This window comes from Pristis pectinata, chromosome 5 (assembly GCF_009764475.1).
Source record: "Pristis pectinata isolate sPriPec2 chromosome 5, sPriPec2.1.pri, whole genome shotgun sequence".
NCBI classification, from domain to species: domain Eukaryota; kingdom Metazoa; phylum Chordata; class Chondrichthyes; order Rhinopristiformes; family Pristidae; genus Pristis; species Pristis pectinata.
Genome location: NC_067409.1, coordinates 363,073 through 390,103, shown reverse-complemented (window position 1 = coordinate 390,103; position 27,031 = coordinate 363,073). Strand labels below are relative to the sequence as shown.

Here is a 27,031-nt window from a genome sequence, read left to right as displayed (position 1 = left end):
AGGGGGAGGGGGGGAGGGGGTGAGGGGGAGGGGGGGAGGGGGAGAGGTGAGGGGGAGAGGTGAGGGGGAGAGGGGGAGGGGGAGAGGTGAGGGGGAGGGGGGGAGGGGGAGAGGTGAGGGGGGGGGGGAGAGGGGAGGGGGGGAGGGGGAGAGGTGAGGGGGAGGGGGGGGAGGGGGAGAGGTGAGGGGGGGGGAGAGGTGAGGGGGGAGGGGGAGAGGGGAGGGGGAGAGGTGGAGGGGGAGGGGGGAGGGGGGGAGGGGGAGAGGTGAGGGGAGGGGGAGAGGTGAGGGGGAGGGGGAGAGGTGAGGGGGGAGGAGGAGAGGTGAGGGGGGGAGGGGGAGAGGGGAGGGGGGAGGGGGAGAGGGGAGGGGGAGAGGGGAGGGGGAGAGGTGAGGGGGGGAGGGAGGGGGAGAGGGGAGGGGGAGGTGGGGGGAGGTGGAGAGGTGAGGGGGAGGTGTTGGAGGTGGGGAGAGGGGATGGGTGGGGAGTGGGGGAGAGCAGGCGGCAGCATGACACAGACGCAGAACTTTTTACAGGTTTATTCAAAGAAATAAGTTTGAAACAGGAGCGGCGGTCGGGAGCCCCCCAGGCCGGAACCCCCGGTGCCAGAGCTGGAGCCCCACAAGCCGCAGACCCCGGTGCGGGTCACCGGTGCCGAGGCCACGTCCCCAGTGCCGAGGCCACAACCCTAGTGCAGGGCCCCCTGTTGGCCCCCTCACGACGAGTGCAGGAACCGGTTGAAGGAGTTGTAGGCCGACTCCAGGTCGAACAACATCTGGCGAACCTGTGCGTCATCCAGCTCGTCCGAGGCCGACATCGTGCTCAGCTTCTGCAGCCTGAAACACAGGGAGCGGGTCAAACCCGCTCGGGCTCCGGACCCCGGCCCCGAACCCACCCGGGCTCCAAACCCCGGACCCAAACCCACCCTGACCCCGACTCACCCTGCCCCCAAACCCACCCGGGCTCCAGCCCCCAGTCCTGAACCCGCCCCACCCCACCCCTGACTCACCCCGGACCCCAAACCCACCCGGGCTCCAGACCCCGGCACTGAACCCCAAACCCGCCCAAGCTCCAGACCCCAGCCCCGAACCCACCCCTGACTCTACCCCGGGCCCAAACACCGACCCCCAACTCACCCCGGCTCCAAACCCACCCAGGCTCCGGACCCCGGCCCCGAACCCGCCCCACCCCACCCCCGACACCGCAGACCCCGGACCCAAACCCACCCTGCCCCCAACTTACCCTGCCCCCAAACCCACCCGGGCTCCAGACCCCGGCCCTGAACCCCAAACCCGCCCAGGCTCCGGACCCCAGCCCTGAACCCGCCCCACCCCACCCGACTCACCCCGGGCCCAAACATCGACCCCCGATTCACCCCAGCCCCAAACCCACCCGGGGCTCCGGACCCTGAACCCGCCTCAACCCCCGACATCGGGGCGGGTCAGGTATCCACCCTCCCCACAGCCCTTCAGTCCCCACACCAATTCCACAGCCCCCACCCCGTCACTCCCCAAGTCCCCACAGACCCCTCCCGTCACACCCCGCAGTCCCCCACCGAGTCCCCACAGACCCCTCCCGTCACACCCCGCAGCCCCCCACCGTCACTCCCCCCAGCCCTTTGTCAGTCCCCCCAGTCCCCCACCGTCAGTCCCCCCAACCCCTTGTCACTCCCCCCAGTCCCCCACCGTCACTCCCCTCAGCCCTTTGTCAGTCCCACACTAATCCCACTGCCTCACTCCCATCCCATAACCGTGTATAAATCGTCTCCCCTCAGCCTCTGCCACTCTAGAGAAGGCACCCAAGTAGATCCAACCTCTCCTTATAGCTCATGCCCTCTAATCCAGGCAGCATCCTGGGGAACCTCTTCTGCAGCCTCTCCAAAGCCGCCACATCGTTCCTGTAACGTGGAGACCAGGCCTGACCAAAGTTTTATACAGCTGCAGCATGATTTGCCAACTTTTACACTCAATACCTGGCCGATGAAGGTGTAGGCTTTACACCTTCTTTATCACCCTAGTGGCAACCTTCCACACTCTAACACTCCAACAACCCTTGTGTCATCTGCAGACTTACTAATCAGTCCACCTACATTTTTGTCCAAATCGGTTAGAGGTCCCAGCAGAACACCACAGGTCACAGACCTCCAGCCAGAGAAACACCCCTACACTACTACCCTCTTCTCTGGCCATCAATTTTGAATCCAATCTACCAAATCTACATGGATTCTATGTGCCTTAATCTTCCGGGTCAGCAGACCATGAGGGACCTTGTCAAATGCTTTACTGGGGACAACATCCACTGCCCTACCCTCAACAATCACCTTTGTCACTTCAAAAAACACAATGAAGTGTGTAATACATGACCTGTCCTGCACTAAGACATGCTGACTCGCCCAAATCACTTTTCCAGACGACTTTTATTTCCCTTAGAGTCAAAGAGTCACACAGCATGGAAACAGACCCTTCAGCCCAACTTGTCCATGCTGACCAACATTCCCATCTAAGCTAGTCCCACTTGTCTGCATTTAGCCCATATCCCTCAAAACCTTTCCTATCCATGTAACCGTCCAAATGTCATGAAACATTGTAATTGAACCCACCTCTACCACTTCCTCTGGCAGCTCGTTCCACACACCCACCAGCCTCTGGGTGAAAACATCACCCTCAGGTCTCCTTCACATCTTCCCTCTCACCTTAAACCTGTGACCTCTGGTTTTAGAGTCCCCTAACTGTGAAAAAGACTACGACCACCCACCTTACATGTGCCCCTCAGATTTTATACACCTCTGAAAAGTCACCCCTCAGCCTCCTTCGCTCTAACCGACAACCCCTCTGTTCTGCTCGTTCTCACTCCAACTGCACCACAGCCACTCACCACTGGTCCACCTTCTCTTTTCCTTCAAAATCCGGTGGCAGATTACTCATCCGATTCATGGTCTCCATGAGCTCTCGGAGGTCAGGTTGGATCTAAGGGAACAGTTACAATTAAGAGGAATACAAAGGTGCAGAGAGATGACACAAGAACGATGGAAAAAGTTCACAAAACATCAGGTAGCGCATTCAGGTACCAACCACACTCTGGGAGAAAAATTTCCTCCTTGGAGTTGTTCAAGGAGGTAACCAAGAGGGTAGATAAGGGCCGGGCAGTGGATGTTGTCTTATATGGACTTTAGCAAGGCCTTTGACAAGGTCCCTCATGACAGGCTAGTCTGGAAGGTTTGATCGCATGGGATTCAGGGGGAGACCGGATTGGATTCATAATTGGCTCAGTGGAAGGAAGCAGAGGGTGATGGTCGAGGGTTATTACTCAGACTGGAGGCCAGTGTCTAGTGGTGTGCCACAGGGGTCGGTGCTGGGACCTTTGTTGTTTGTAATTTATATAAACGATTTGGATGTGAATGTACAAGGCACGGTTAGTAAGTTTGCGGATGATACTAAAATAGGTGGTGATGTAGATAGTGTAAAAGGTTATGAAAAATTACAGAGGGATCTTGATCAGCTGGGTATGTGGGCTGAGGTCTGACAAATTGTTTTTCAATCCAGATAGATTGAGAGCTTCAAATTCCTAGGAGTGATCACCAATAGCTGTCCTGGTCCAACCACGTAGGCGCCCCGACCAAGAAAAGATCACCAGCGCCTCTACTTCCTCAGGAGGCTAAAAAAATTTGGTTGTCCCCCTTTGACCCTCACCAACTTTTACCGATGCACCGTAGAAAGGCATCCTATCTGGATGCATCAGGGCTTGGTACGGCAACTGCTCTGCCCAAGGACTGCAAGAAACTGCAGTTGTGGGACACCAGCCTCCCTCCATGGACTCTGTCTATACCTCTCACTGCCTTGGTGAAGCAGCCAGCATAATCAAAGGACCCCACCCACCGGGTCATTCTCTCTTCTCCCCTCTCCCATCAGGTAGAAGATTACAGGAGCCTGAGGGCACATACCACCAGGCTCAAGGACAGCTTCTATCCCACTGTGATAAGACTATTGAACGGTTCCCTAATACGATGAGATGGACTCGACCTCACAATCTACCTTATGAACTTGCACCTTATTGTCTGCCTGCACTGCACTTCCTCTGTAGCTGTGACACTTTGCTCTGTATTCTGTTATTGTTTTTACCCTGTACTACCTCAAAGCACTGTAATGAATTGATCTGTACGATCAGTATGCAAGACAAGTTTTTCACTGTACCCCGATACAAGTGACAATAATAAACCAATACCAATAGGTTAGGTATTGCATTTTGGGAGATCAAACCGGGGTAAGACTTATACAGTGAATGGTAGGGCCCTGGGGAGTGTTATAGAACAGAGGGACCTAGGAGTGCAAGTCCATAGTTCACTGAAAGTGGCGTCACTGACAGGCAGGGTGGTGAAGAAGGCATTTGGCACGCTGGCCTTCATCAGTCAGGGCACTGAGTATAGGAGTTGGGAAGTTACATTGCAGTTACATAAGACATTGGTGAGGCCGCACTTGGAGTTTTGTGCACAGTTTTGGTCTCCCTGTTGTAGGAACAATGTTATTAAACTAGAAAGAGTGCAGAAAAGATTTACCAGGATGTTGCCGGGACTTGGGGGCCTGAGTTACAAGGAGAGGTTGCACAGACTGGGACTTTATTCCCTGGAATGTAGGAGATTGAGGGGTGACCTGATAGAGGTGTAAAAGATCATTTGGGGCATAGACAGGGTGAAAGCACAGTCTGTTTCCCAGGAGGGGCTGCTAAAAACAAGAGGACATAGGTTTAAGGTCAGAGGCGAGAGATTTAAAAGGGACATCAGGGGCAGCTTCTTCACGCAAAGGGTGGTGCGTATTTGGAATAAGCTGCCAGAAATAGTGGTTGAGGCGGGCACATCAGCAACGTTTAAAAGCCATCGAGATAAGTCCATGGATAGGAGGGGTTTAGAGGGCTATGGGCCAAATGCAGGCAGATGGGACGAGCTCATTGAGCAATAGTCCGCATGATGAGTTGGGCCGAAGGGCCCTGTTTCTGTGCTGTGTGACTATGACTCAGATCCCTCTGAACCTCCTACCTCTCATCTGATACCTTTGCCCCTTGTTTTCAACACACCCACCAAGGGAAAGGGATTCTCACTAACTACACGATCCATCCCCACCATGACCTTATACACCACAATCAGGTCACCCCTCAGTGACCTCCGCTCCAGGGAAAACAAGACCAGCACATCCAGTCTCTCCCACAACTGAAATATTCCAATCCAGGCAATATCCAGGCGAATCTTTTCTGCACCACTCTCCAGTGCGACCACATCAGTCCCATCGTGTGGTGACCAGAGTTGCAGCCTAAACAACATTTTATAAAGTTTAACATGACGTCCCTGCTCTTACATTCCAAATGAAGGCAAGTATCCCGTACACTGCCTTCACTGCCCTATCCACCTGTGCTGCCACTTTCAGGGATCCTTGGACCTCTACTCATCCTTTCTGAACAATGGGGTATTTATAGAATCTCTCAGAATCTGGAACACAGGAGTCAAACTATTGCTTTATAGCCCTGTACCCAACATCCCAACCCTTGCACTCAAAGCCTCACCTGATGAAGTAAAGCATGCCATACACCTTCTTCACCACCCCACACACCTCCTCTCAATTCACCCCCTCTCACCATAAATGCCCTCTAGTATTAGACATTTCAACCCTGGGAAAAAGATACTGGCTGTCTACTCAATGTCTCTCATAATCTTATAAACTTCTACAACAGATGCAATCTCACTGACTCTCCACTCAGCTCTGGAACACCAAGACAACCACAAAACATACGTCAGGCTCCTGTTTATCGATTACAGCTCAGCATTCAACACCATCATCCCCTCAGTATTAATCACCAAGCTTCAAAACCTGGGCCTCTGTACCTCCCTCTGCAACTGGATCCTTGACTTCATCAGGAGACCACAGTCAATTTGGATTGGCAATAACATCTCCTCCTCGCTGACAACACAGGCGCACCTCAAGGATACATGCTTAGCCCACTGCTCTACTCTACACTCATGACTATGTGGCTAGGCACAGTTCAAACACCATTTATAAATTCACCAGGGACACCACTGTTGTTGGCAGAATTTCACATGGCGATGAGGAGGCGTACAGGAGTGAGATAGATCAGCTGGTTCAGTGGTGTCACAACAACAACTTCGCAATCAACATCAGCGAGACCGAGGACTGACTGTGGACTTCAGGAAGGGGAAGTCGGGAGAACACACACCAGTCCTCATTGAGGGGTCAGCGGTCGAAAGGGTGAGCAGCTTCAAGTTCCTGGGCATCAACATCTTGGAGGATCTATCCTGGGCCCAACACATTGATGCAATCACCAAGAAGGCACGCCAGCGGCTCTACTTCATTAGGAGTTTGAGGAGATTCAGTATATCACCAAAGATTTGCAAATTTCTACAAATGTACGGTGGAGAGCTTGTAGACAAGCTGGCTGAGTCTACAACCCTCTGAGAGGCTGCAGAGGGTTGTAGACTCAGCCAGCTTGATCACGGGCACTCCCCACCATTGAGGACATCTTCAAGAGGCAGTGTCCCAAGAAAGTGGCATCCATCATTGAGGACCCTCACCGCCCGGGACATGCCCACTTCTCATCACTACCATCGGGGAGCAGGTACAGGACCCGAAGACCCACACTCAACGATTCAGGAACAGCTTCTTCCCATCTGCCATCAGATTTCTGAATGGTCCATGAACCCATGAACACCACCTCGTTATTCCTTTTTTTTCCCCGCACCATTTATTATTTTTGTAATTTATAGTAATTTTATGTCTTTGCACCTGTACTGCTGTTGCAAAACAACACATTTCACGTCATATAAGTCAGTGATGATAAATCTGATTCTGATAAACTATCAGGTCTCCCCTCAGCCTCCATCACTTCAGAAAAAATAGCCCAAGTTTGTCCAACTTCTCCTTATAGCACAAGACCTCTAATCCAGGCAGCATCCTGGTGAACCTGTTCTGCATCCTCTCCAAAGCCTCCACACCCTTCCCATATTGGGGCAACCAGAATTGAATGCAATACTCCAGATGCAGCCTAACCAGAGTTTTATAAAGCTGCAACATAACTTCCCGACTCGAACTCAGTGCCTCGACTAATAAAGTTAAGCATGCCACACACCACCTTCACCACCCTACCAACCTGTGCAGCCACTTTCAGGGAGCTATGGACTTGGAGCCCCAGATCCCTCTGTACATCAACACTGCTAAAGGTCCTGCCATTAACTGTGTACTGTCCCTTTACATTTGACCTCCCAAAGTGCAACACCTCACATTTGACCAGGTTAAACTCCATCTGCCATTCCTCTGCCCATATCTGCAACTGATCTATATCCCGCTGTGGCAATTTTCTACACTATCCACAACACCACCAATCTTCGTATCGTTTGCAAGTAAGTTTGCTGATGACACTGAATAGGTGGTATCATAGTCAGTGAAGAAGGTTATCAAACATTACACGGGTATCTTGATCAGCTTGGTAAATAGGCCGAGGACTGGCAAATGGTGTTGCTAAGTGCAAGGTGTGGCATTTTGGGAACCAGGGAGATTTCATGGCCCCTTTTTGTTCTCCTTATTTCATTCTTAAGTATACTCCAACATCTCAATTCACTCAGACAAGCGCAAAGTGATGCATTTTTGGAAGTTAAACCAGGGCAGGACATACACAGTAAACAACAGAGCCCTGGAGACTGTTGTAGAACAGAGAGACCTGGGGGTATATAGAACACTATAGCACAGTAGAAGCCCTTTGACCCACAATTTGTGCCTGGGGGCACTAGTGCATAGTTTGCTGAAAGTGGCAACACAGGTAGATGTGGTGAAGGCAGCTTTGGGAATGCTTGCAACTCCAGCCTCCCTAGTGGAATGGTGTCATGACAACAACCTTTACCTCAATGTCAACAAAACAAAAGAGCTGGTCATTGACTTCAGGAAAGGGGGCGGTGTACATGCACCTGTCTACATCAATAGTGCTGAGGTCGAGAGGGTTAACAGCTTCAAGTTCCTGTCCTAGTCAAATCACGTAGATGCCACAGCCAAGAAAGCTCACCAGTGCCTCTACTTCCTCAGGAGACTAAAGAAATTTGGTTTGTCCCCTTTGACACCAACTTTTATCGATGCAACATGGAAAGCATCCTATCTGGATGCATCATGGCTTGGTACGGCAACTGCTCTGCCCAGGACCGCAAGAAACTGCAGAGAGTTGTGGACACAGCCCAGTACATCACAGACACCAGCCTCCCCTCCTTGGACTCTGTCTTTGCCTCAGGCTGAAGCAGCCAGCATAGTCAAAGACCCCACCCACCCGGGTCATTCTTTCTTCTCTCCTCTTCAATCAGGTAGAAGATACAGGAGCCGGAGGACACGGACCACCAGATTTAAGGACAGCTTCTACCCCACTGTGATAAGACTATTGAACGGTTCCCTTATATGATGAGATGGACTACGACCTCACGATCTACCTTGTTGTGGCCTTGCACCTTATTGCACTGCACTTTCTCTGTAGCTGTGACACTTTAATCTACTGTTATTGTTTTTACCTGTACTACATCAATGCACTCTGTACTAGCTCAATGTAACTGCACTGTGTAATGAATTGACCTGTAAGATCGGTAATGCAAGACAAGTTTTTCACTCTACCTCGGTACAAGTGACAATAATAAACTAATACCAATTCAGTGGATGGGGTATTGAATACAAAGGTTGTGACGTCATGTTACAACTGTACAGGACATTGGCAAGGCCGCACCTGGAATATTGTGTGGAGTTCTGGTCCTTATTCTAGAGTCATACAGCACGAAAACAGGCCCTTCGGCCCAACTGGGCCATGCTGACCAAGGTGCCCATCCAAGCAATACCATTTGCCCATATCCCCTCTAAACCTTTCCTATGTACCCGTCCAAATGCCTTGTACTATAGGAAGGATGTGATTAAGCTGGAAGGGGTGCAGAAAAGATTCACGAGGACATTACCAGGACTGAGGGCTTGAGTAATGAGGACAAACCAGTTCGAATCACACCCCTCCACTACTACCTTGTCTTCTGAAAGGCAGGAAGGAGCTGATGCTTCAGTGACCCAGGGTACGTGCAAGGCTGTACAAAAGAAACAAATGGGAAGTGAGGATTCGTTCTGTGTGAAAGGCTATGGTCCAGAACTCCCTGCCTGCTGGGCTGCTGGAAGCAGTAACCTGGGGCTTTCACAACAGATTGTTTGTACAGGAGCCATTGCAGGGAGTGACTGGAACTGTGCTGTAATGATTCACACGCTGGACCAATGGGGAGACGAGCTGTTCACCTCATCCATGGCTCTGATCTCCAGTCGCAGCTTGTCCATCACCGTGATGAAGAGCTGTGGAGAGACAGAAACAGTCACTGAGTATAAACCACGGCAGAGGAGGGGGTGTGGGAGAGGTGGTACCTCCTCATCGGTCATAGAGTCATACAGCAAGCAAACAGGCCCTTCAGCCCAACGGGACCTTGCTGACCAAGATTCCTATCTAAGCTCGTCCCATCTGCCCACGTTTGGCCCATATCCCTCTAAACCTTTCCTGTCCATGTACCTTTTAAATATTGTTAATGTACCTGCCTCAACCACTTCCTCTGGCAGCTCGTTCCACACACTGACCACCCTCTGGGTGAAAAGGTTGCCCCTCGGGTTCCTATTAAATCTCCCCTCTCTCACATTAACCTTATGTCCTGTAGTTCTCGATTCCCAACCCTGGGAAACAAACCGTGCGCATTCACCCTATCTGTGCTCCTCATAATCTTATACACCTCTATAAAATCACCTCTCAGTCTCCTACGTTCCAATGAAAAAAGTCCCAACCTGCTCAACGTCTCTCCATTATTCAGTTCCTCAAGTCCCAGCAACATCCTCATAAATCTCCTCTACACTCTTTCCAGCTTAATGACATCTTTCCTACAGCAGGGTGACCAAAACTGAACACAATATTCTAAATGTGGCCTCACCAGCATCTTATACAACTGCAACATAACATCCCAACTTCTAAACTCAGTGCCCTGACTGATGAAGGCCAGTGTGCCAAAAGCCTTCTTCACCACGCTGTCTCTGTGACGCCACTCTCATGGAACCATGTACCTGTACTCCTAGGTCCCTCTGTTCTGCAACACTCCCCGGGGCCCTACTGTTTACTGTGAATGTCCTACCCTCATTTGTCTTCCCAAAATGCAACACCTCGCACTTATTTGAGTTGAACAGGGAGAGCTTGTTAGATGAATTCAAAATTGGAAGGTAGGAAGCAGAGGCCGGTGACCAGTGGTGTGCCGCAGGGGTCGGTGTTGGGACCCTTGTTATTTGTTATTTATATAAATGATTTGGATGTGAATGCACGAGGCTTGATCAGTAAGTTTGCAGATGACACTAAATTAGGTGTTGTTGATAGTGAAGGTTATCGTAGGTTACAGGGTGATCTTGATCAGTTAGGGAAGTGGGCCGAGGAGTGGCAAATGGATTTCAATACAGATAACGTGAGGTGATGCATTTTGGAAAGTCAAGCCAGTGTAGGACTTGTACTATGGTAGGGCACTAGGGAGTGTAATGGAACAGAGGGACCTAGGAGTACAAGCGCATAGTTTCTTAGAAGTGGTGTCACAGATAGACAGGGTGGTGAAAAAGGTATTTAGCACGCTGGCCTTCATCAGTCAGGGCATGAGTACAGGAGTTGGGACATTATGTTGCAGTTGTATAAGTCGTTGGTGAGGCTGCACTTGGAGTACTGTGTAAGGAAAGATGTGGTTGAACTGGAAAGAGTTTAGAGAAGATTTATGAGAATGTTGCCAGGACTCGAGGGCCTGAGTTATAGGGAGAGGTTGGCCAGGCTCGGTCTTTATTCCTTGGAACATAGGAGAATGAGGGGTGACCCTATAGAAGTGTTTAAAACTATGAGAGGCATAGATAAGGTGGATGGAACAGTCTTTTCCCCAGAGTAGGGGAGACCAAAACTAGGGGGCATAAGTTTAGGGTGAGAGGGGAAAGATTTAATAGGAACCCGAGGGGCAACATTGTCACGCAGAGGGTGGTGAGTATGTGGAACGAGCTGCCAGAGGCAGTGGGTGAGGCAGGTACAACTGTATCATTTAAGAGGCACTTGGATAGGTACATGGAGGGGCGGGGCTTGGAGGGATATGGGCCGAACAGAGGAAATTGGGACCAGCTGGTTGGGCACTGTGGTCGGCATGGATTGGTTGGGCCGAAGGACCTGCATCCGTGCTGCATTGCTCTGTGACTCTATAAATTCTATTTGCCATTCCTCGGCCCACTGACCCAGCTGATCAGGATCCCTCTGTAAATCCTGAACCATCTTCACTGTCAATGACACCACCTATTGTAGTGTCATCTGCAAACTTACTGTCCCCGCCTTGTACATTCTCATCCAAATCATTGATATAGACAAACAGCAACGGGCCCGGCACCGAGCCCTGGGGAACACCACTAGTCACAGGACTCCAGTCTGACAGAAACCCTTCCGCCATCACCCTCAGCTCCCTACCACCCAGCCTGGATCCCATGCGGTCCCACTGTCAGGAGTGGCAGTGTTGCTTGAGGAATAAGTGCTGAGCTTCGGTTCATGAGGCTTTGGCGAGAGAAAGTCGAGCAGAGGAAGGAAACAGGTGAGGTCTGGTAATTCCTTAACTTTACTATTTACAATGAGTGTAGTTGGGATGTCACTTAGAGCAGTGGTGTGCTCCTCCTACACGATGTGGGAGATCAGGGAGACTCCCAGTGTCTGTGAGGACTTCACCTGATGGGAAGTGTGTCCAGCTGCAGCTCCTGAATGACCACATTAAGCAACTGGCGCTGGAGTTGGATGCACTTAGAATCACCTGGGATGCTGAGAGCATCATAGAGAAGGGCTTTGGTGAGGTGGTCACACCTAAGGTGCAGGCTGCAGATGGTTGGGTGACCACCAGGAGAGGCAAGGGGAGGAGACAGACAGTGCAGGGTCCCCCTGTGGCCATTCCCCCCAGCAAGTAGTATACCCCTTTGGATACCGCTGGGGGGGAAATGACCTATCAGGGCACAGCAGCAGCAGCCAGGTCAGTGGTACTGAGACTGGTTCTGAGGCTCAGCAGGGAGGGGAGAAGTCAGGCAGGGTGGAAGTGATAGGAGGCTCTATAGTGAGAGAGACAGACAGGAGATTCTGTGGCCGCGAAAGAGACAACGGATGGGGCGTTACCTCCCGGGTGCCAGGGTCAAGGACATCTCAGAGTGGCTGCAGAGCTTTCTCAAGGGGGAGGGCAAGAAACCAGAGGTTGTGGTACATGTTGGTACCAACGACATGGATAGAAAGAAGGATGAGGTCCTGTGCAGTGAATATAGGGAGTTAGGAGTGAACCTAGAAAGCAGGACCTCAAGGGCAGTAATCTCTGGGTTACTCCCAGTGCCATGTGCTAGCGAGGGTAGAAATAGAAAGATAGCTCAGATGAACACGTGGCTGAGGAGCTGGTGCAGAGAGCAGGGATTCAAGTTCTTGGATTGTTGGGATCTCTTCTGGGGTAGGGGTGCCCTGTAGAAGAGAGACGGGCTGCACCTGAACTGGAGGGGGACCAATATCCTGGCTGGGAGATTTGCTAGTGCTACTCGGGAGGGTTTAAACTGGAGTGGCAGGTGGTTGAGACACTGAGCAGTGGAGTGGCTGATGAGAAATCAGGGATAATACGGGAGCCAATGAGAGCAAGTTTAGTCATCAGGATTCACAGGAGCACAGTAATGGGAGAGGAAAGACCATCGGTTTTAATGGAGACAAAAGAGACTGCAGACGCTGGAATCTGGAGCAACAAACGATCTGCTGCAGGAACTCGGCAGGTCGGGCAGCATCTGTTGATGGGTCCTGATGCCGGGTTTCAACCCGAAACGTCGACAATTTCTTTCCTCCCACAGATGCTGCTCGACCCGCTGAGTTCCTGCAGCAGACTGTGTTGCTCCATCGGTTTAAACTGCATTTACTTCAATGCAAGAGGCTTGACAGGTTAAGGTGGATGAACTCGGGGTGAGGATCGACTCTGGGGACTGGGATATCACAGCCATAACAGAAACATGGCTGAGGGAAGGGCAGGACCGCCAGCCCAATGTTCTAGAATATAGATGCTACAGGTGTGACAGAGGTGCAGATAAGAGAGGAGGGCAGTTGCCTTCTTGATGAAAGCAACTCCCATAACAATAGTCATTAGACAGAATATTCTCGGGGGATCATGCAGTGAGGCCATATGTGATGAGGATGGTCACTCTGATGGGATTGTTGATTGGGTGAGATTGTTTGCAGGGAAAGGAGCATCTGCCAAGTGGGAGGCCTTTAGAAGTGTGATGTCAGAAGTTCAGGGTCTGCATGTTCCTGTTAGGGTGAAGGGCAAGGCTGGCAGGCTTCAGAAACCCTGGTGATGAGAGATATTGAGGCTCTGGTTAAGAAAAAGAGGGAGGCACACACTGCACATAAGCAATTGGGAACTAGTGAATCTCTTGATGACAACAAGAAGTGTTGGAGCGCACAAGAGAGAAGTTAGGGGAGCAAGAAGAGGATATGAGAAGGATCTGGCTGGCAAGGTGAGACAAAATCCCAAGAGATTCTAGGGGCATATTAAGAGTAAAAGGGTGGCTAGGGAGAGAAAAGGTCCCCTTAAAGATCAGTATGGACATCTGTGTGTGGAACCAAAGGAAATAGAAGAGATGTTTAATGAATATTTCTCTTCAGTTTTTACTGTGGAGAAAACTATGGAAGCTGAGGAAATGGGGGAAATGAGTGGTGGTGTCTTAGACCACACATCCTACTGAAGTCCATATTGACCACGTCTACCACCCTGCCCTCATCAACCTTCTTGGTTACTTCAAAAAACTCAGTCAAGTTAGTGAGACATGATCTCCACACACAAAGCCATGCGAACTATCCTTAATCAATCCCCATCTTTCCAAATGCTTGTAAATCTCATTCCTCAGAATCCTCCCCAGTAACTGACCTACCACAGATGTTAGACACTGGCTATAGTTCCCACATTCTTAAATAAAGGCACAACATTAGCCACCCTCCAGTCTACCAGCACTTCACCCATCACTCATCACATATGCAAATATCTCAGCCAGGACTCCCACAATTTCTCCTCTAGCTTCCCACAGTATTCTTGGATATATCTGGTCAGGTCCTGGAGATTTATCTACTTTCTTACTTTTTGAGACATCCAATACCTCCCCGAGACTTCCCCATTAACGATCTCAAGGTCTTCATGTCTTTCTCCAAGGTAAAAACAGAAGAGAAATATTCATTGAGGACCTCGCCCATCTCCTGCGGCTCCACACAAAGGTGTCCCCTTTGGTCTTTGAGGGGCCCTATTCTCTCTCTCATCTTTTCACAATAAAAGCTCTCTGGATTCTCCTTAATCTGCTGTACCAGAGCTACCTCATTCCCCTTTTATGCCCTCCTGATTTCCTACTTGAGTGCACTCCTGCATCCCCTATACTCCTCCAGGGATTCACTTGATCCCAGCTGCCTGTACCTGACCCATGCCGCCTGTTTCCTGACCAAAGCCTGAATAGCCCCTGGCAGGTGCCCGAGCTCTGACCCAACACTCACCGAGACAATGTCAGCAATGCAGCGGTTCAGGTTGCCTTTGTCATCCTTGATGGTGATGGGACGGTCTTCCTTAATCCTCTCCATCGCCAGCGGGCAGTCCAACTGTGGGATCAGAGAGAGCATTACAGGAGTCCAGGTCATTTCTGTGCTGCCCAAATAATGCTCCATCCCTGTCCCCTCCCCCAGGGAGGCACCCAGTCCCCGTCCCCTCCCCCAGGGAGGCACCTTCCCCTCCTCTCCCCCAGGGACACACCCAGTCCCCACCCACACCCCCAGGAACACACCGTCCCCGTCCCCCAGGGACACACCATCCCCTCCCCCTCCCCCAGGGACAACGTCCCCAGCCCCTCCCCCAGGGACGCACTGTCCCCTCCCCCTCCCCCAGGGACATACCGTCCCCTCCCCCTAGGACACACCCAGTCCCCACCCACACCCCCAGGGACACACCCAGTCCCCACCCCCACCCAGGGTCACACCCAGTCCCCACACACACCCCCTGGGACACACCCAGTCCCCACCTAGGGACACAACCAGTCCCCACCCACACCCCCAGGGACACACCCAGACCCCACCCGAACCCCCAGGAACACACCCAGTTCCCACCCACACCCAGGGACACACCCAGTCCCCACCACTGCTCACACAGTCCCCACCCGCACCCCCAGGGACACACCCAGTCCCCACCCACACGCTCCCCACCACTGCTAGCACAGTCTGAAGTCTCACTTACTCTGTAGCGTCGGCAGAACTCATCGATGGAGGTGACGTCGGCTCCCTGCACCTGTTTGAAAGCTGCTTTGTACTGAACCAGAAGGCGGGAGCAGGCAGCTGTGTATCTGCAACATCAGGTCTGATCAGTGGGAGAGGAACAGTCAGGGTCCGCACTAGAGGGAGGGGGGGCTTGACAGTGGGGCTGGGGATTGGGGTTGAGGGTGGGAGGGGGTGGGGCTGAGGGTGGTGGCTGAGGGTGGGTGAGGAGTAGGGTGGGAGCGGGTGGGGCTGATGGGAGGGGTGTGGGGGCTGAGAGTGGGGCTGTGGAGGGGGTTGGGGCTGTGGGTGGGGGAGGGGGTGGGCTGTGGGAGGGGGTGGGGGCTGAGGGCGGGCGAGGGGTAGGGGTGGGTGGGGCTGAGGGTAGGTGGTGGTGGGAAGGGGTGGGGCTGTGGGGGAGGGGGGAGGAGTGGGAGGGGGGTAGGGGTGGGACTGACGGTGGGAGGAGGTGGACATGACCAGCCACTCTGTCTCACCCTCTAAACCCAGGGGATTCCCCACCATCTTAGATTGCCCCATGGGGGAACATTCTCGACAACACACAGACCTCCCCGTTCCGTCCCGTTATCAATTCTCCAGTTTCATCCCCAAAACCAATACTTCTGTTGTACCTGGCGAGCCTGGATAAATGCTGGGAGAGTTCCTGCAGGGAATTCCGAGGAACAGGATCTACAGCATTTGGAAAGGCAAGGACTGATGAGGGATGGGCAGTGTGGCCCCATGTGGGGGGGGCAGCGTGGCTCCATGTGGGGGGGGGGGGCAGCGTGGCTCCGTGTGGTGGGGGGGGCAGCGTGGCTCCGTGTGGTGGGGGGGGGGGGGGGGGGGCAGCGTGGCTCCGTGGGGGGGGGCAGCTGATTGTGTTTCTTGAAAAGGTGACCAGGAGGATTGAAGAGGGCAGGGCGGTAGACGTGGTCTACACGGACTTTAGCAAGGCTTTTGTCAGATTTGATTGGTCCTGAAGCAGGATCCAGGGTCAGCTAGCCAAATGGAAAATTGGCTTGGTGGAAGGACACTGTGGTAGTGGAGGCCTGTGGCCAGCGGTGCACCGCGGGGGGTCGGTGCGCCGTGGGGACCTGCGTGCTGCGGGGATCGGTGCACCGCGGGTCGGTGCTGGGTCCACTTTGTTTGTCATTTGTGTTACTGATTTGGATGAGAACATAGCTGACGAGGTTCATAGGTTTGCGGAATTAAGGTAAATTCCTTCCACCTGCACGTGGTTCATATCCCTCATTCTCTGCATATTCATGCGTCTAACAGCCCATTAAACCCCTCTACTGCATCTGCCTCCACCCCCACCCCTGGCAGCCCATTCCAGGCACCCACCACTCTCTGTGTAAAATACTGCCCCACACATCTCCTCTAAACTTTCCCCCTCTATCCTTAAACGTATGCCCTTTAGTACTCGACAGGTCCACCCGGGAAAGATTCTAACTGCCTCCCCTACCCTACCTATCCCCCTCAATTTTATAAACTTCTATTTAATAAATTTAGTTCTACTTGTTTTTACTTTATAAACTTCAATTTAAGGATTGCATTTTGGGAAGTTAAACCAGGGCAGGACTTGCACAGTAAATGTTGGGGCCACGGAGAGTGTTGTAGAACAGAGAGACCTAGGGGTGCAGGTACTTGGGTCCCTGAAAATGGTAACACAGGTATAGGGTGGTGAGGGAGGCGCTTGGCATGCCGGCCTTCATCGGTTGGGACATCATGTTACAACTGTACGAGTTGTTGGTGAGACCGCACCTGAACCACTGTGTGCAGTCCTGGTCACCCAGCTATGGTAAGATGTCGTTAAGCTGGAAAGGGCTCAGAAAAGGTTCACGAGGAAGTTACCGGGACTGAGTTATAAGGAGAGACTGGATAGGCTGGGACTGCAGTGGAGGAGGCTGAGGGGTGACCTGACAGAGGAATATAAAATCATGAGGGCACGGATAGAGTGAATCATCTCAGTCCTTTTCCTAGGGTAGGGGAACGTGAACAAGATGGATGAACGAAGAGCTCCTGATCTGTGATGGACCCGCTCCCACCCTCCACCTCCTGCCACCCTCCCACAAAGTAAATCAAACACTCACTCGGTTGGAGTGACGCAGTCCTTGATGTAGGTTTTCTCCAAAGCCTGAAGAGTCTTTACAACAGCAAACAGCTCTGCCATGTTGTCATATCTGGGGTTCAGGTACAGCATCAGGTGGACTTCCATACCTTCCTCCCCCAACACCCACCCCTCACCCCCCCATCACCCATACCTCCCCCCAACACCCACCACTCAGCCCCGCACCAACCACGCACCCCACCACCTACCACTCAGTCCCACACCACCCACACACCCCACCACCAACCACCTCACCCCCCATCACCCATACCTCCCCCAACACCCACCCCCACCACACCTCACCCCAATCACCCATCTCACCCCAACACCCACCACTCAGCCCCGCACCACCCACACACCCCACCACCAACCACCTCACCCCCCATCACCCATACCTCCCCCCAACACCCACCCCTCACCCCCCACCACACTCCCCCACCCCTCATCACCTATACGTCCCCTCAACACCCATCCCTCATCCCCCCCAAGCCCCAACATCCCACCCCACACCCCCTCCTCCCCTCCCCAGCCAGGGTCCCTCTCACTCACTTCTCTCGCTCCCGGGCATTTTTGTACAGCTTCACCTCCTGAAAGCAACAGGTTGTTCAGTGCAGGGACAGTGCACGCACACACCCACCCCCGTCCCCTCGTCCCACCCCCCCCCGTCCCGTCCCCCACGCCCCACCTAAACTCTCCCCTCAACCCCTCCAACCCTCCCCCCACCTCAACCCTCTCCCCCACCCCACCACCCGAGCACACCCACCCCGTCCCCTCATCCCCTCCCCCACCTCAACCCTCTCCCCCACCCCACCGCCCGAGCACACCCACCCCGTCCCCTCATCCCCTCCCCCACCTCAACCCTCTCCCCCACCCCGTCCCCTCATCCCCTCCCCCCACCTCAGCCCTGTTCCCCCACACCCCACCGCTCCGCCTGAGTAAACCCCCCCACCGTCCCCTCATCCCCTCCCCCTCACCTCATCCCCTCCCCCATACCCCAGCCTCTCCACCCAAGCAACCCCCCCAAAATCCCCTCATCCCTGCCCCCCAACATCCCCTCCCTCCCGTTCCCTCCGCCCTCATCACTCCCCGTCCCCTCAACCCTCCCCGCACCTCATCCCCTCCCTCCACCTCATCCCTCCCTGTCCCCCATCCCTCATCCATCCTCCCCCACCTCATCCCTACCCCGGCCTCATCCCTCCCTCTCCCCACCTCATCCCCCCACTGACATCCCCACGCCCCCACACTGATACTCCACCCCACCGCCCACACCTACACCCCCCATCACCCCACATACATACACCGACATCCCCCCGTATACCCCACCCATCAAACACTCACTCTGACACCCAGTTCACCACCCCCCCCTCTGCCCCCCACCCCCTCCTGCCCCATTAGTTTCTCACCTCATAAAGTTCCGGTTTGTTCCCTTGACCTGAAACATGCAAAAGGAATTGTCAGCACCAGTTTACACGTTCACCCTGACACAGGGACAGGGTCTCTAATACACTCATACACCTCCCGGCTGCCAAACCCCAGTGAACCGCAGCCTCACACCCTCAGCTGTCAGCCCCGGCTCACTGATGCCCAGCGGGGCCGTCACCGGGAACAGGGGCCGGGAGCTGGGCTCTCGACCAGGCCATCAGCTTCGGGACAAACGAGGTCTGGAATTGAGAGGGATAGGACTTCATAGCAAGGCAGCATTCCCCCGTCTCTGAAACACCTCCTCTGTTCTGACAGCACATTCCAGCCACCCACCACACTGTGTAAAAAATAATTGCCACGTGCATCTCCTTTACGTCCACCTATTTTAGTATCATCCGCAGACTTACTGACCACGCCTTGTACATTCACATCCAAATTGTTTATACAAATTACAAACTACAAAGGTCCCAGCACCGACCCCTGTGGCACACCACTAGACACACGCCTCCAGTCTGAGAAACAACCCTCGACCATCACCCTCTGCTTCCTACCACTGAGCCAACTATGAATCCAATCTGTTGTCTCCCCCTGGATCCCATGTGATCTAACCTTCCTGACTAGCCTGTCATGAGGGACCTTGTCAAAGGCCTTGCTGAAGTCCATATAGACAATGTCCACTGCCCTGCCCTTATCTTGGTTACCTCCTCACAGAACTCCAAGAGATATGTCAGACACGACTTCCCACACACAAAGCTGCGCTGACTGTCCCGAATCAGACCCTGTCTCTCCAAATGTTGGTAGATCCTGTCCGTCAGAATCCCCTCCAACAGTTTACCCACAACCGATGTCAGACTGACCGGTCTGTAGTTTCCTGGCAACGGTGCCACATTAGCCACTCTCCAGTCCTCCAGAACCTCACCTGTGGCCAGAGATGAAGCAAAAATCTCTGCAAGGGCCTCTGCAATTTCTTCTCCAGCTTCCCACAAGGTCCAAGAATGCACCAGGTCAGGCCCTGGGGATTTATCCACCTTCATGCACTTTAAGGTCTCCAATACCTCCTCCCTGCTCATTCGTATGTGGTCAAAAACATCACCACCCATTGCCCCCATTTCCTGTTGTGCTTTTGTGTCTAAAAGGAATATTTTGGTGTATAAGATCATGAAGGGTGAACGCACTCAGGCTTTTTCCCAGGGCTGGGGAATCGAGAACTGGAGGGCATAGGTTTAAGGTGAGAAGGGAGAGGGGAGACACAACTCCTTTTACACAGAGGGTGGTATCTGTGTGGAACAAGCTGCCCGAGGAAGTGGTTGAGGCAGGTACAATAAGAACTTTTAAACGACAGTTGGACAGGTCCATGGATTGGAAAGGTTCAGAAGGTTTAGGGGCCAAACACTGGCAAATGGGACCAGCTTAAATGGGCATCTTGGCAGAAATGGACCAGTTGAGCCAAAGGGCCTGTTTCCGTGCTGTGTCGATCTGTGAATTTAATGAATACACTGCTGCAAATTTCCTGAAACTTGCTGTTTTGCGGCAGCAGTACAGTGTAAAAACATAAAATTACTATAAATTACAGAATAAATACTGTAAATAGTGCAAAAAAGAGGAATAACGAGGTAGTTTTCATGGACCGTTCAGAAATCTGGTGGTGGAGGGGAAGAAGCTGTTTGTGAAACATTGAGTGAGAGTCTTCAGGCTCCTGTACCTCCTTCCCGATGGTAGTAAAGTGAAGAGGGCATGTCCTGGGTGGTGAAGGTCCTTAATAACGGATGCTGCCTTCTGGAGACACCACCTCTTGAAGATGTCCTCGATGGTGGGGAGGGTTGTGCCTGTGATGGAGCTGGCTGAGTCTACAACCCTCTGCAGCCTCTTGCGATCCTGTGCATTGGAGCCTCCACACCAGGCAGTGATGCAACCAGTCAGAATGCTCTCCACCGTACATCTGTAGAAATTTGCAAGAGTCTTTGATGACAGACCAAATCTCCTCAAACTCCTAACAAAGTAGAGCCGCTGGCATGCCTTCTTCATGATTGCATCAATGTGCTGGGCCCAAGATTGAGATGTTGACACCCAGGAACTTGAAGCTGCTCACCCTTTCCACCGCTGACCCCTCAATGAGGACTGGTGTGTGTTCTCTCGACTTCCCCTTCCTGAAGTCCACAATCAATTCCTTGGTCTTGCTGATGTTGAGTGCGAGGTTGTTGTTGTGACACCACTCAACCAGCCGATCTGTCTCACTCCTGTACGCCTCCTCATCGACATCTGAGATTCTACCAACATCAGCAAATTTATAGATGGTGTTTGAGCTGTGCCTAGCTACACAGTCATGAGTGTAGAGAGAGTAGAGCAGTGGGCTAAGCACGTATCCCTGAGGTGCGCCTGTGTTGATTGTCAGCGAGGAAGAGATGTTACTACCGATCCGCACTGACTGTGGTCTTTTGATAAGGGAGTTGAAGATCCAGTTTCAGAGGGAGGTACAGAGGCCCAGGTTTTGAAGCTTGTTGATTACTACTGAGGGAATGATGGTGTTGAACGCCGACCATTGTCAAACAGAAGCCTGACGTATGTTTTGCAGTTGTCTGCTCCAGAGCCGAGTGGAGAGCCAGTGAGATTGCATCCATAGACCTTTGTGGCAGCAGGCAAATTGCAGCGGGCCCAGGTCTTTGCACAGGCAGGAGGTAATTCTAGCCATGACCAACCTCTCAAAGCACCATCACAGTAGATGTGAGTGCTACCGGGGGACAGTTGCTGAGGCAGCTCACCCTGCTCTTCCTGCACACTGGAATGATTGCTGCCCTTTGAAGCAGGTGGGAACTTCAGGCACAAACTTATCACTAGCTGAGATGGGAACCTGGGTCGGTAAGGACCAGTTGGGCCGAAGGGCCAGATTCGGTGCTGTGTGACTCGATGACATTAATACATCTCCACACTCAAGCAGTGCCAACCTGCAGCTGCAGTCTGCCGCTCTCCCTTGGCTTCTGGCGGCTTTGTTCCTGTGACCAGGCTGCTGATCTGACCAACGGCTCCGTCCCTACTGACCCACACCCGGCTGTGTCAGGCACCACCTTCCCCAACCTGCACCGTGCCAAACAAAGGTGTCCCACGTCCCACACACCCACCGCACTGAACCCAGCCGGTCTGCAGTGACCCCTCCATTCACCGACACCCAGCCGCCCCGCTGTGGGGGACGGGCGACAGCGCCGGGCGCCGGGCTCACCTCCGGTGCTGGCTGCGATCCCCTGGAACATCCTGACCCACAGCCGCCTCCACCGGCTCCCTGCGGACAGAGCAACAAGCGTTAGACATGGGGAGGGGGGGAGGGGAGAGGGAGGGGGGGAGGGGAGAGGGAGGGGGGAGGGAGGGGGGAGAGGGAGGGGGGAGAGGGAGGGGGAGAGGGAGGGGGGAGGGAGGGGGGAGAGGGAGGGGGGAGGAGGGGGAGGGAGGGGGGAGGAGGGGAGGGGGAGGGAGGATGGGAGGAGGAGGGGGAGGGGGAGGAGGAGGGGGAGGGGGAGGGGGAGGGGGAGGGGGGAGGGGGAGGGGGAGGGAGGGGGGAGGGAGGGGGGTTGGGGGGAGGGAGGGGGAGGGAGGGGGGAGGGAGAGGGAGGGGGGGAGGGAGTGGGGGGGGGAGGGAGGGGGGGGAGGGAGGGGGGAGGGGGGGAGGGAGGGAGGGGGGGAGGGAGGGAGGGAGGGGGGGAGGAGGGGGGGGAGGGGGGGGAGGGAGGGGGGAGGGGGGAGGGGGAGGGGGGGAGGAGGGGGGGAGGGGGGGAGGAGGGGGGAGGGGGGGAGGAGGGGGGGAGGGGGAGGGAGGGGGGGAGGGGGAGGGAGGGGGGGAGGGAGAGGGGGAGGGAGAGGGGGGGAGGGAGGGAGAGGGGGGAGGAGGGGGGGGGAGGGGGAGGGAGAGGGGGGAGGGAGGGGGTGGGGGAGGGGGGTGAGTAGATGGGGGGTGGATGGGCAGGGAGGGGGGACCCTGCGGACGACCGGTGGGGAAGACCGGCCGCTCCCCAACTGACAGCCCCGACCCTCCGCCCGGCGCCCGGTCCCCCCGGGGGCCCCCCCCCCCCCCCCGGTCCCCCCGCACCCGGTCCCCCTCACCGAGCGGCGGCGCCTTCACCCACTTCCGGCCCGGAGACACACCGCACCCTCCCGCTCCCGGCGCCCCCTCCCGGCCCGGAGACACACCGCACCCTCCCGCTCCCGGCGCCCCCTCCCGGCCCGGAGACACACAGCACCCTCCCGGTCCCGGCGCCCCCTCCCGGCCCGGAGACACACCGCACCCTCCCGCTCCCGGCGCCCCCTCCCGGCCCGGAGACACACCGCACCCTCCCGCTCCCGGCGCCCCCTCCCGGCCCGGAGACACACAGCACCCCTCCCGGTCCCGGCGCCCCCTCCCGGCCCGGAGGACACACCGCACCCTCCCGCTCCCGGCGCCCCCTCCCGGCCCGGAGACACACCGCACCCTCCCGGTCCCGGCGCCCCCTCCCGGCCCGGAGACACACCGCACCCTCCCGGTCCCGGCGCCCCCTCCCGGCCCGGAGACAACCACCGCACCCTCCCCGCCTCCCGGCGCCCCCTCCCGGCCCGGAGACACACAGCACCCTCCCGGTCCCGGCGCCCCCTCCCGGCCCGGAGTCACCATTGCAGTGAGCCTGTGGTTGGGGGGGTGGTCACTGGAAGGGTTGGGAGGGAGTGGGTTCCCTGAGGGTCAGTGAGAGGTGGTCAGCACAGGGTTAGTGGGGGATCCGGTCCGGGGAAGGGGCCTCCAGCCATTGGTTGCCGTGGGCCGACGGAAAGGCTTGGACAACCGGCCCCAGTGAGGACAGGGGTGGACCAGGGACCTATCTGTGGATGTCCTGCCCTCTGTCCACAGTGGCCGTGCCCAGCTCCGGCCACACGTCCCACACCCACCCGTCCGCCCCGGCTTTCTCCATCGCAGACCCAACCCCGTCCACCCACCCCCCCTCCACCTGGCTCCATCTGTCCAGCCGCTCCCACCAACCCCACCCCACCGTGCCCTGGATGCTGGCGATCCTCCCTGCTCGCCCTGACGCCGGGTCCCCGCCCGCAGCGGCCACCAGCCCTCTGCGTCCGTGGCTCCTGCTCCACCCGGGACCAGGGCCCACGTGGGGGAAGGTCCGAGTCCAGGATCCAAGGCAGGATACGAGGCAGAGGGGGGAGCCTGTCACCAATGGAGTGCCTCAGGGATCGGTGCTGGGACCTCCACTGTCTGTCAGCGTTAGTGACCTGGGTGTGAGCGCAGGAGGCTCGCAGGTGACATGGATATTGGCGTTGTTGGTGGAGCAGAGGATATTCTCAGGTTATGGGATATACTGATCAGCTGGCAAACGTGGAATTTAGTGCTGATAAGTGTGAGGAGATACGTTTTGGGGGCACTACTGAGAGTGGGACACACGGGTACCACCCTGGGACTACTGGGGGACAGAGATACCTCAGCGCACAGGTTCTGGATCCCAGGAGGTGGCAGCACAGGCAGATAGGGTGGTGAGAAAGGCCCATGGGATTCTTCCTTCATTGGCTGAGACATGGAGAATAGGAGCAGGGAGGTTCTGTGCAAGCTAATGAAACACTGGTGGGGCCACGGGGACCACTGTGTGCAGTTCTGGTCACCACACCATAGAAACGAGGTTAGGGTTGGAGAGGCTGCAGAGGGAAGTCCCCAGGATATTGCCCGGATTGGAGTGTTCCAGTTACGAGGAGAGACCGTTGAGACTGGGTTTGCCTTCTGTGGGACAGGAGCCTGATGGGGTCCTGACACCGGTGTATGAAATCGCAGGGCATTGATAGGGCTAATGGTGATAACCTTTCCTTTCACAGCTTTGTGAGGAGTAGGAGGTTTCGAGGGGCTCTGAAGGTGAATTTATTTCTCCTGGGGGGGTGGGGTTGGAATGTGGAACGCACTGCCTGAAGGGAGGGAGGTGGAGGTAGAGAATCCCACAACATTGAAGAAGTATCTGGACCAGGACTTGAATCACCGAAGCAGAGAGTGGAGGAGCCTTGGTATCATGGTTGGCACAGCCATGGTGGGCTGAAGGGCTGTTCCTGTGCTGTACTGTTCTGTGAGTTCTGGACAATGGGATTAGGGTGGATGGGTACAACAGCCAGCACGTGATGGGCCGAAGGGCCTGTGCTATAGGACCCAATGACTCCTGGCCTGGAGCCAATTGGCTGCCCCACTGCTGGGCATTGTGTCCATGACCTGAATTCACAGCCCCACCCTTCCTCCCCCTCCCACATCACCCAGGGTCACTCTTCCCTGGTTGATGTCCACATTCCAACCCCCTCCCACTTCCCTCGAACCACGTCTTCAACCTCAGGTCAGCTGCCACTGCTTCTGGGCAGTCTGAAATGTCTTAGTCCTTGATGCCAGAGGTCTGTGGGTCTCGGTCGCTGAGCATATTCAACCCAGACATGGTTACAGTTTTAGTTATTAGGGGAATCTGGGGGTAAGGAGTTTGTGGAGGGCACTGACTACACAGGGTGACGGGGTAATGCAGGCATACTGCATGCTTGCCTTTATTAGTCGCATTGAGTTCGAGAGCCAGGAAGTTATGCTGCAGCTTTATAAAACTCTAGTTAGGCTGCATCTGCAGCAATGCATTCAGTTCTGGTCGCCCCATTACAGGAAGGATGTGGAGGCTTTGGGGAAGGAGCAGAAGAGGTTCACCAGGATGCTGCCTGGATTAGAGGGTATGAGCTTTAAGGAGAGGTTGGACAAACTTGGGTTTTTTTCTCTTGAATGGTGGAGGCTGAGGAGAGACGTGATAGAAGTTTATAAGATTATGAGAGGCACAGACAGAGTAAACAGCCAGGATCTTTTTTCCAAGGTTGAAATGTCTAACAATAGAGGGCATGCATTTAAGGTGAGAGGGGGAAAGTTCAGATGAGATGTACGGGCCAGGTTTTTTACACATAGAGTGGTGGGTGTCTGGAATGTGCTGACAGGGGTGTTGGTGGAGGCAGATACGATAGAGGGGTTTCAGAGGCTCTTAGACAGGCACATGAATGTGCAGAGAATGGAGGGACATGAGCATTGTGCAGGCAGAAGGGATTAGTTTAGTTAAGCATTTAATTACTAGTTTAATTAGTTCGGCACAACGTGGTGGGCCGAAGGGCCTGTTCCTGTGCTGTACTGTTGTATGTGTGGTCTGTGTTCTATGTGTATGTGTGGTCTATGTTCCACGTGGAGCTGAGCTGTGGGCAGCCGGTGACGAGGTGGAGTGACCTGCCCCCGATCCAATGATAAATTTCAGCCCCGGTTTAAGGGAGCAACATCTGGGTGTCCTCTCCACATGGTTGTGAGGGAATGATCGCAAGGTCACTGAGCCACTGGGACGTGAATCATCGTAGGACTGCTCCCTCCCCTCTCAGCACTGACACCGAGCAGGGAATTCCCTGGGAGGACGCCAGCTGGGACAGAAATAGATCACCAGCTCATCGTTCCCTGAGTGATCTGCCTGCTGCTTTTCGTCGATGGGTGACAGTCTGTGCATCTATTGAAGGACTTCCGGCAATGATTGAATGCGACAGGTTCACTCCCAGAGCTGATGCAGATTCTGCCACGCTCTGGTGTGTGGTCGGATCGTTGGGGCTCAGCACACGTCTCAGTGTCTGTTAGCTGCAAGGGACAGGTTCCAGGCCTCGCACACAATGGGCACACAGCAGCAAGTGGCTGTCGAACACCCTCTCAGTCTGAGCTGCAGAACTGGCTGTGCCTCGAACTACGCTGTTCCAGTACAGTTACCCTACCCTGCGGAAGATTGTTCAGGTGGGTCCCATTCACACAGAGCAGAAGGACCCCAATCCAGCACATGCTGCCTGTCACTGAGGGACGTAACATCTACACTGCCCTCTACAGCAACACACACTACAGGGATCTACAGGATCCCTCAGCTCCTGACCTCATTGCTGCCTTGGTCCAAACACAGACTGCCAGAGGTGGTGAGAGTGCTGCTCTTCACACCGAGGCAGCGCTTGTCCAAGATGCCCCTGTAATCCTGATCAGGGCTACCACAGGGAGAACAGCTTTCACACCACAGCTGGAGCCGACCATTGACTCCTTCACCAGAGGGAGGGAGCGTTACCCTGCACCGCGTACACTTCCCTCCAACAACGAAGGGTCCTGCCTCCACTCCTCACCTACAGTCAGCCCG

The 27,031-nt window shown here is 54.7% G+C and overlaps 1 protein-coding gene across 2 annotated transcripts; it reads right to left on the bottom strand.

Moving 5' to 3' along the window:
• Window positions 1–525: 525 nt before the first annotated feature.
• Window positions 526–23,975, bottom strand: vps28 (VPS28 subunit of ESCRT-I). 2 transcript variants are annotated; one of them, XM_052017032.1, is made up of 10 exons: window positions 23,870–23,975; window positions 22,081–22,140; window positions 18,848–18,876; window positions 17,994–18,031; window positions 17,428–17,517; window positions 15,318–15,423; window positions 14,588–14,689; window positions 9,301–9,354; window positions 2,876–2,967; window positions 526–837 (listed from the first exon to the last, which is right to left on the bottom strand). In XM_052017032.1, exons 2-10 carry the CDS (start codon window positions 22,109–22,111, stop codon window positions 717–719), a joined length of 663 nt encoding a protein of 220 aa, XP_051872992.1. In that variant the 5' UTR covers window positions 22,112–22,140; window positions 23,870–23,975; the 3' UTR covers window positions 526–716. The 2 variants fall into 2 exon arrangements, with proteins under 2 accessions (XP_051872992.1, XP_051872991.1); XM_052017031.1 differs by lacking the exon at window positions 23,870–23,975 and adding an exon at window positions 22,956–23,055.
• Between the last annotated feature and the right edge of the window lie 3,056 nt (window positions 23,976–27,031).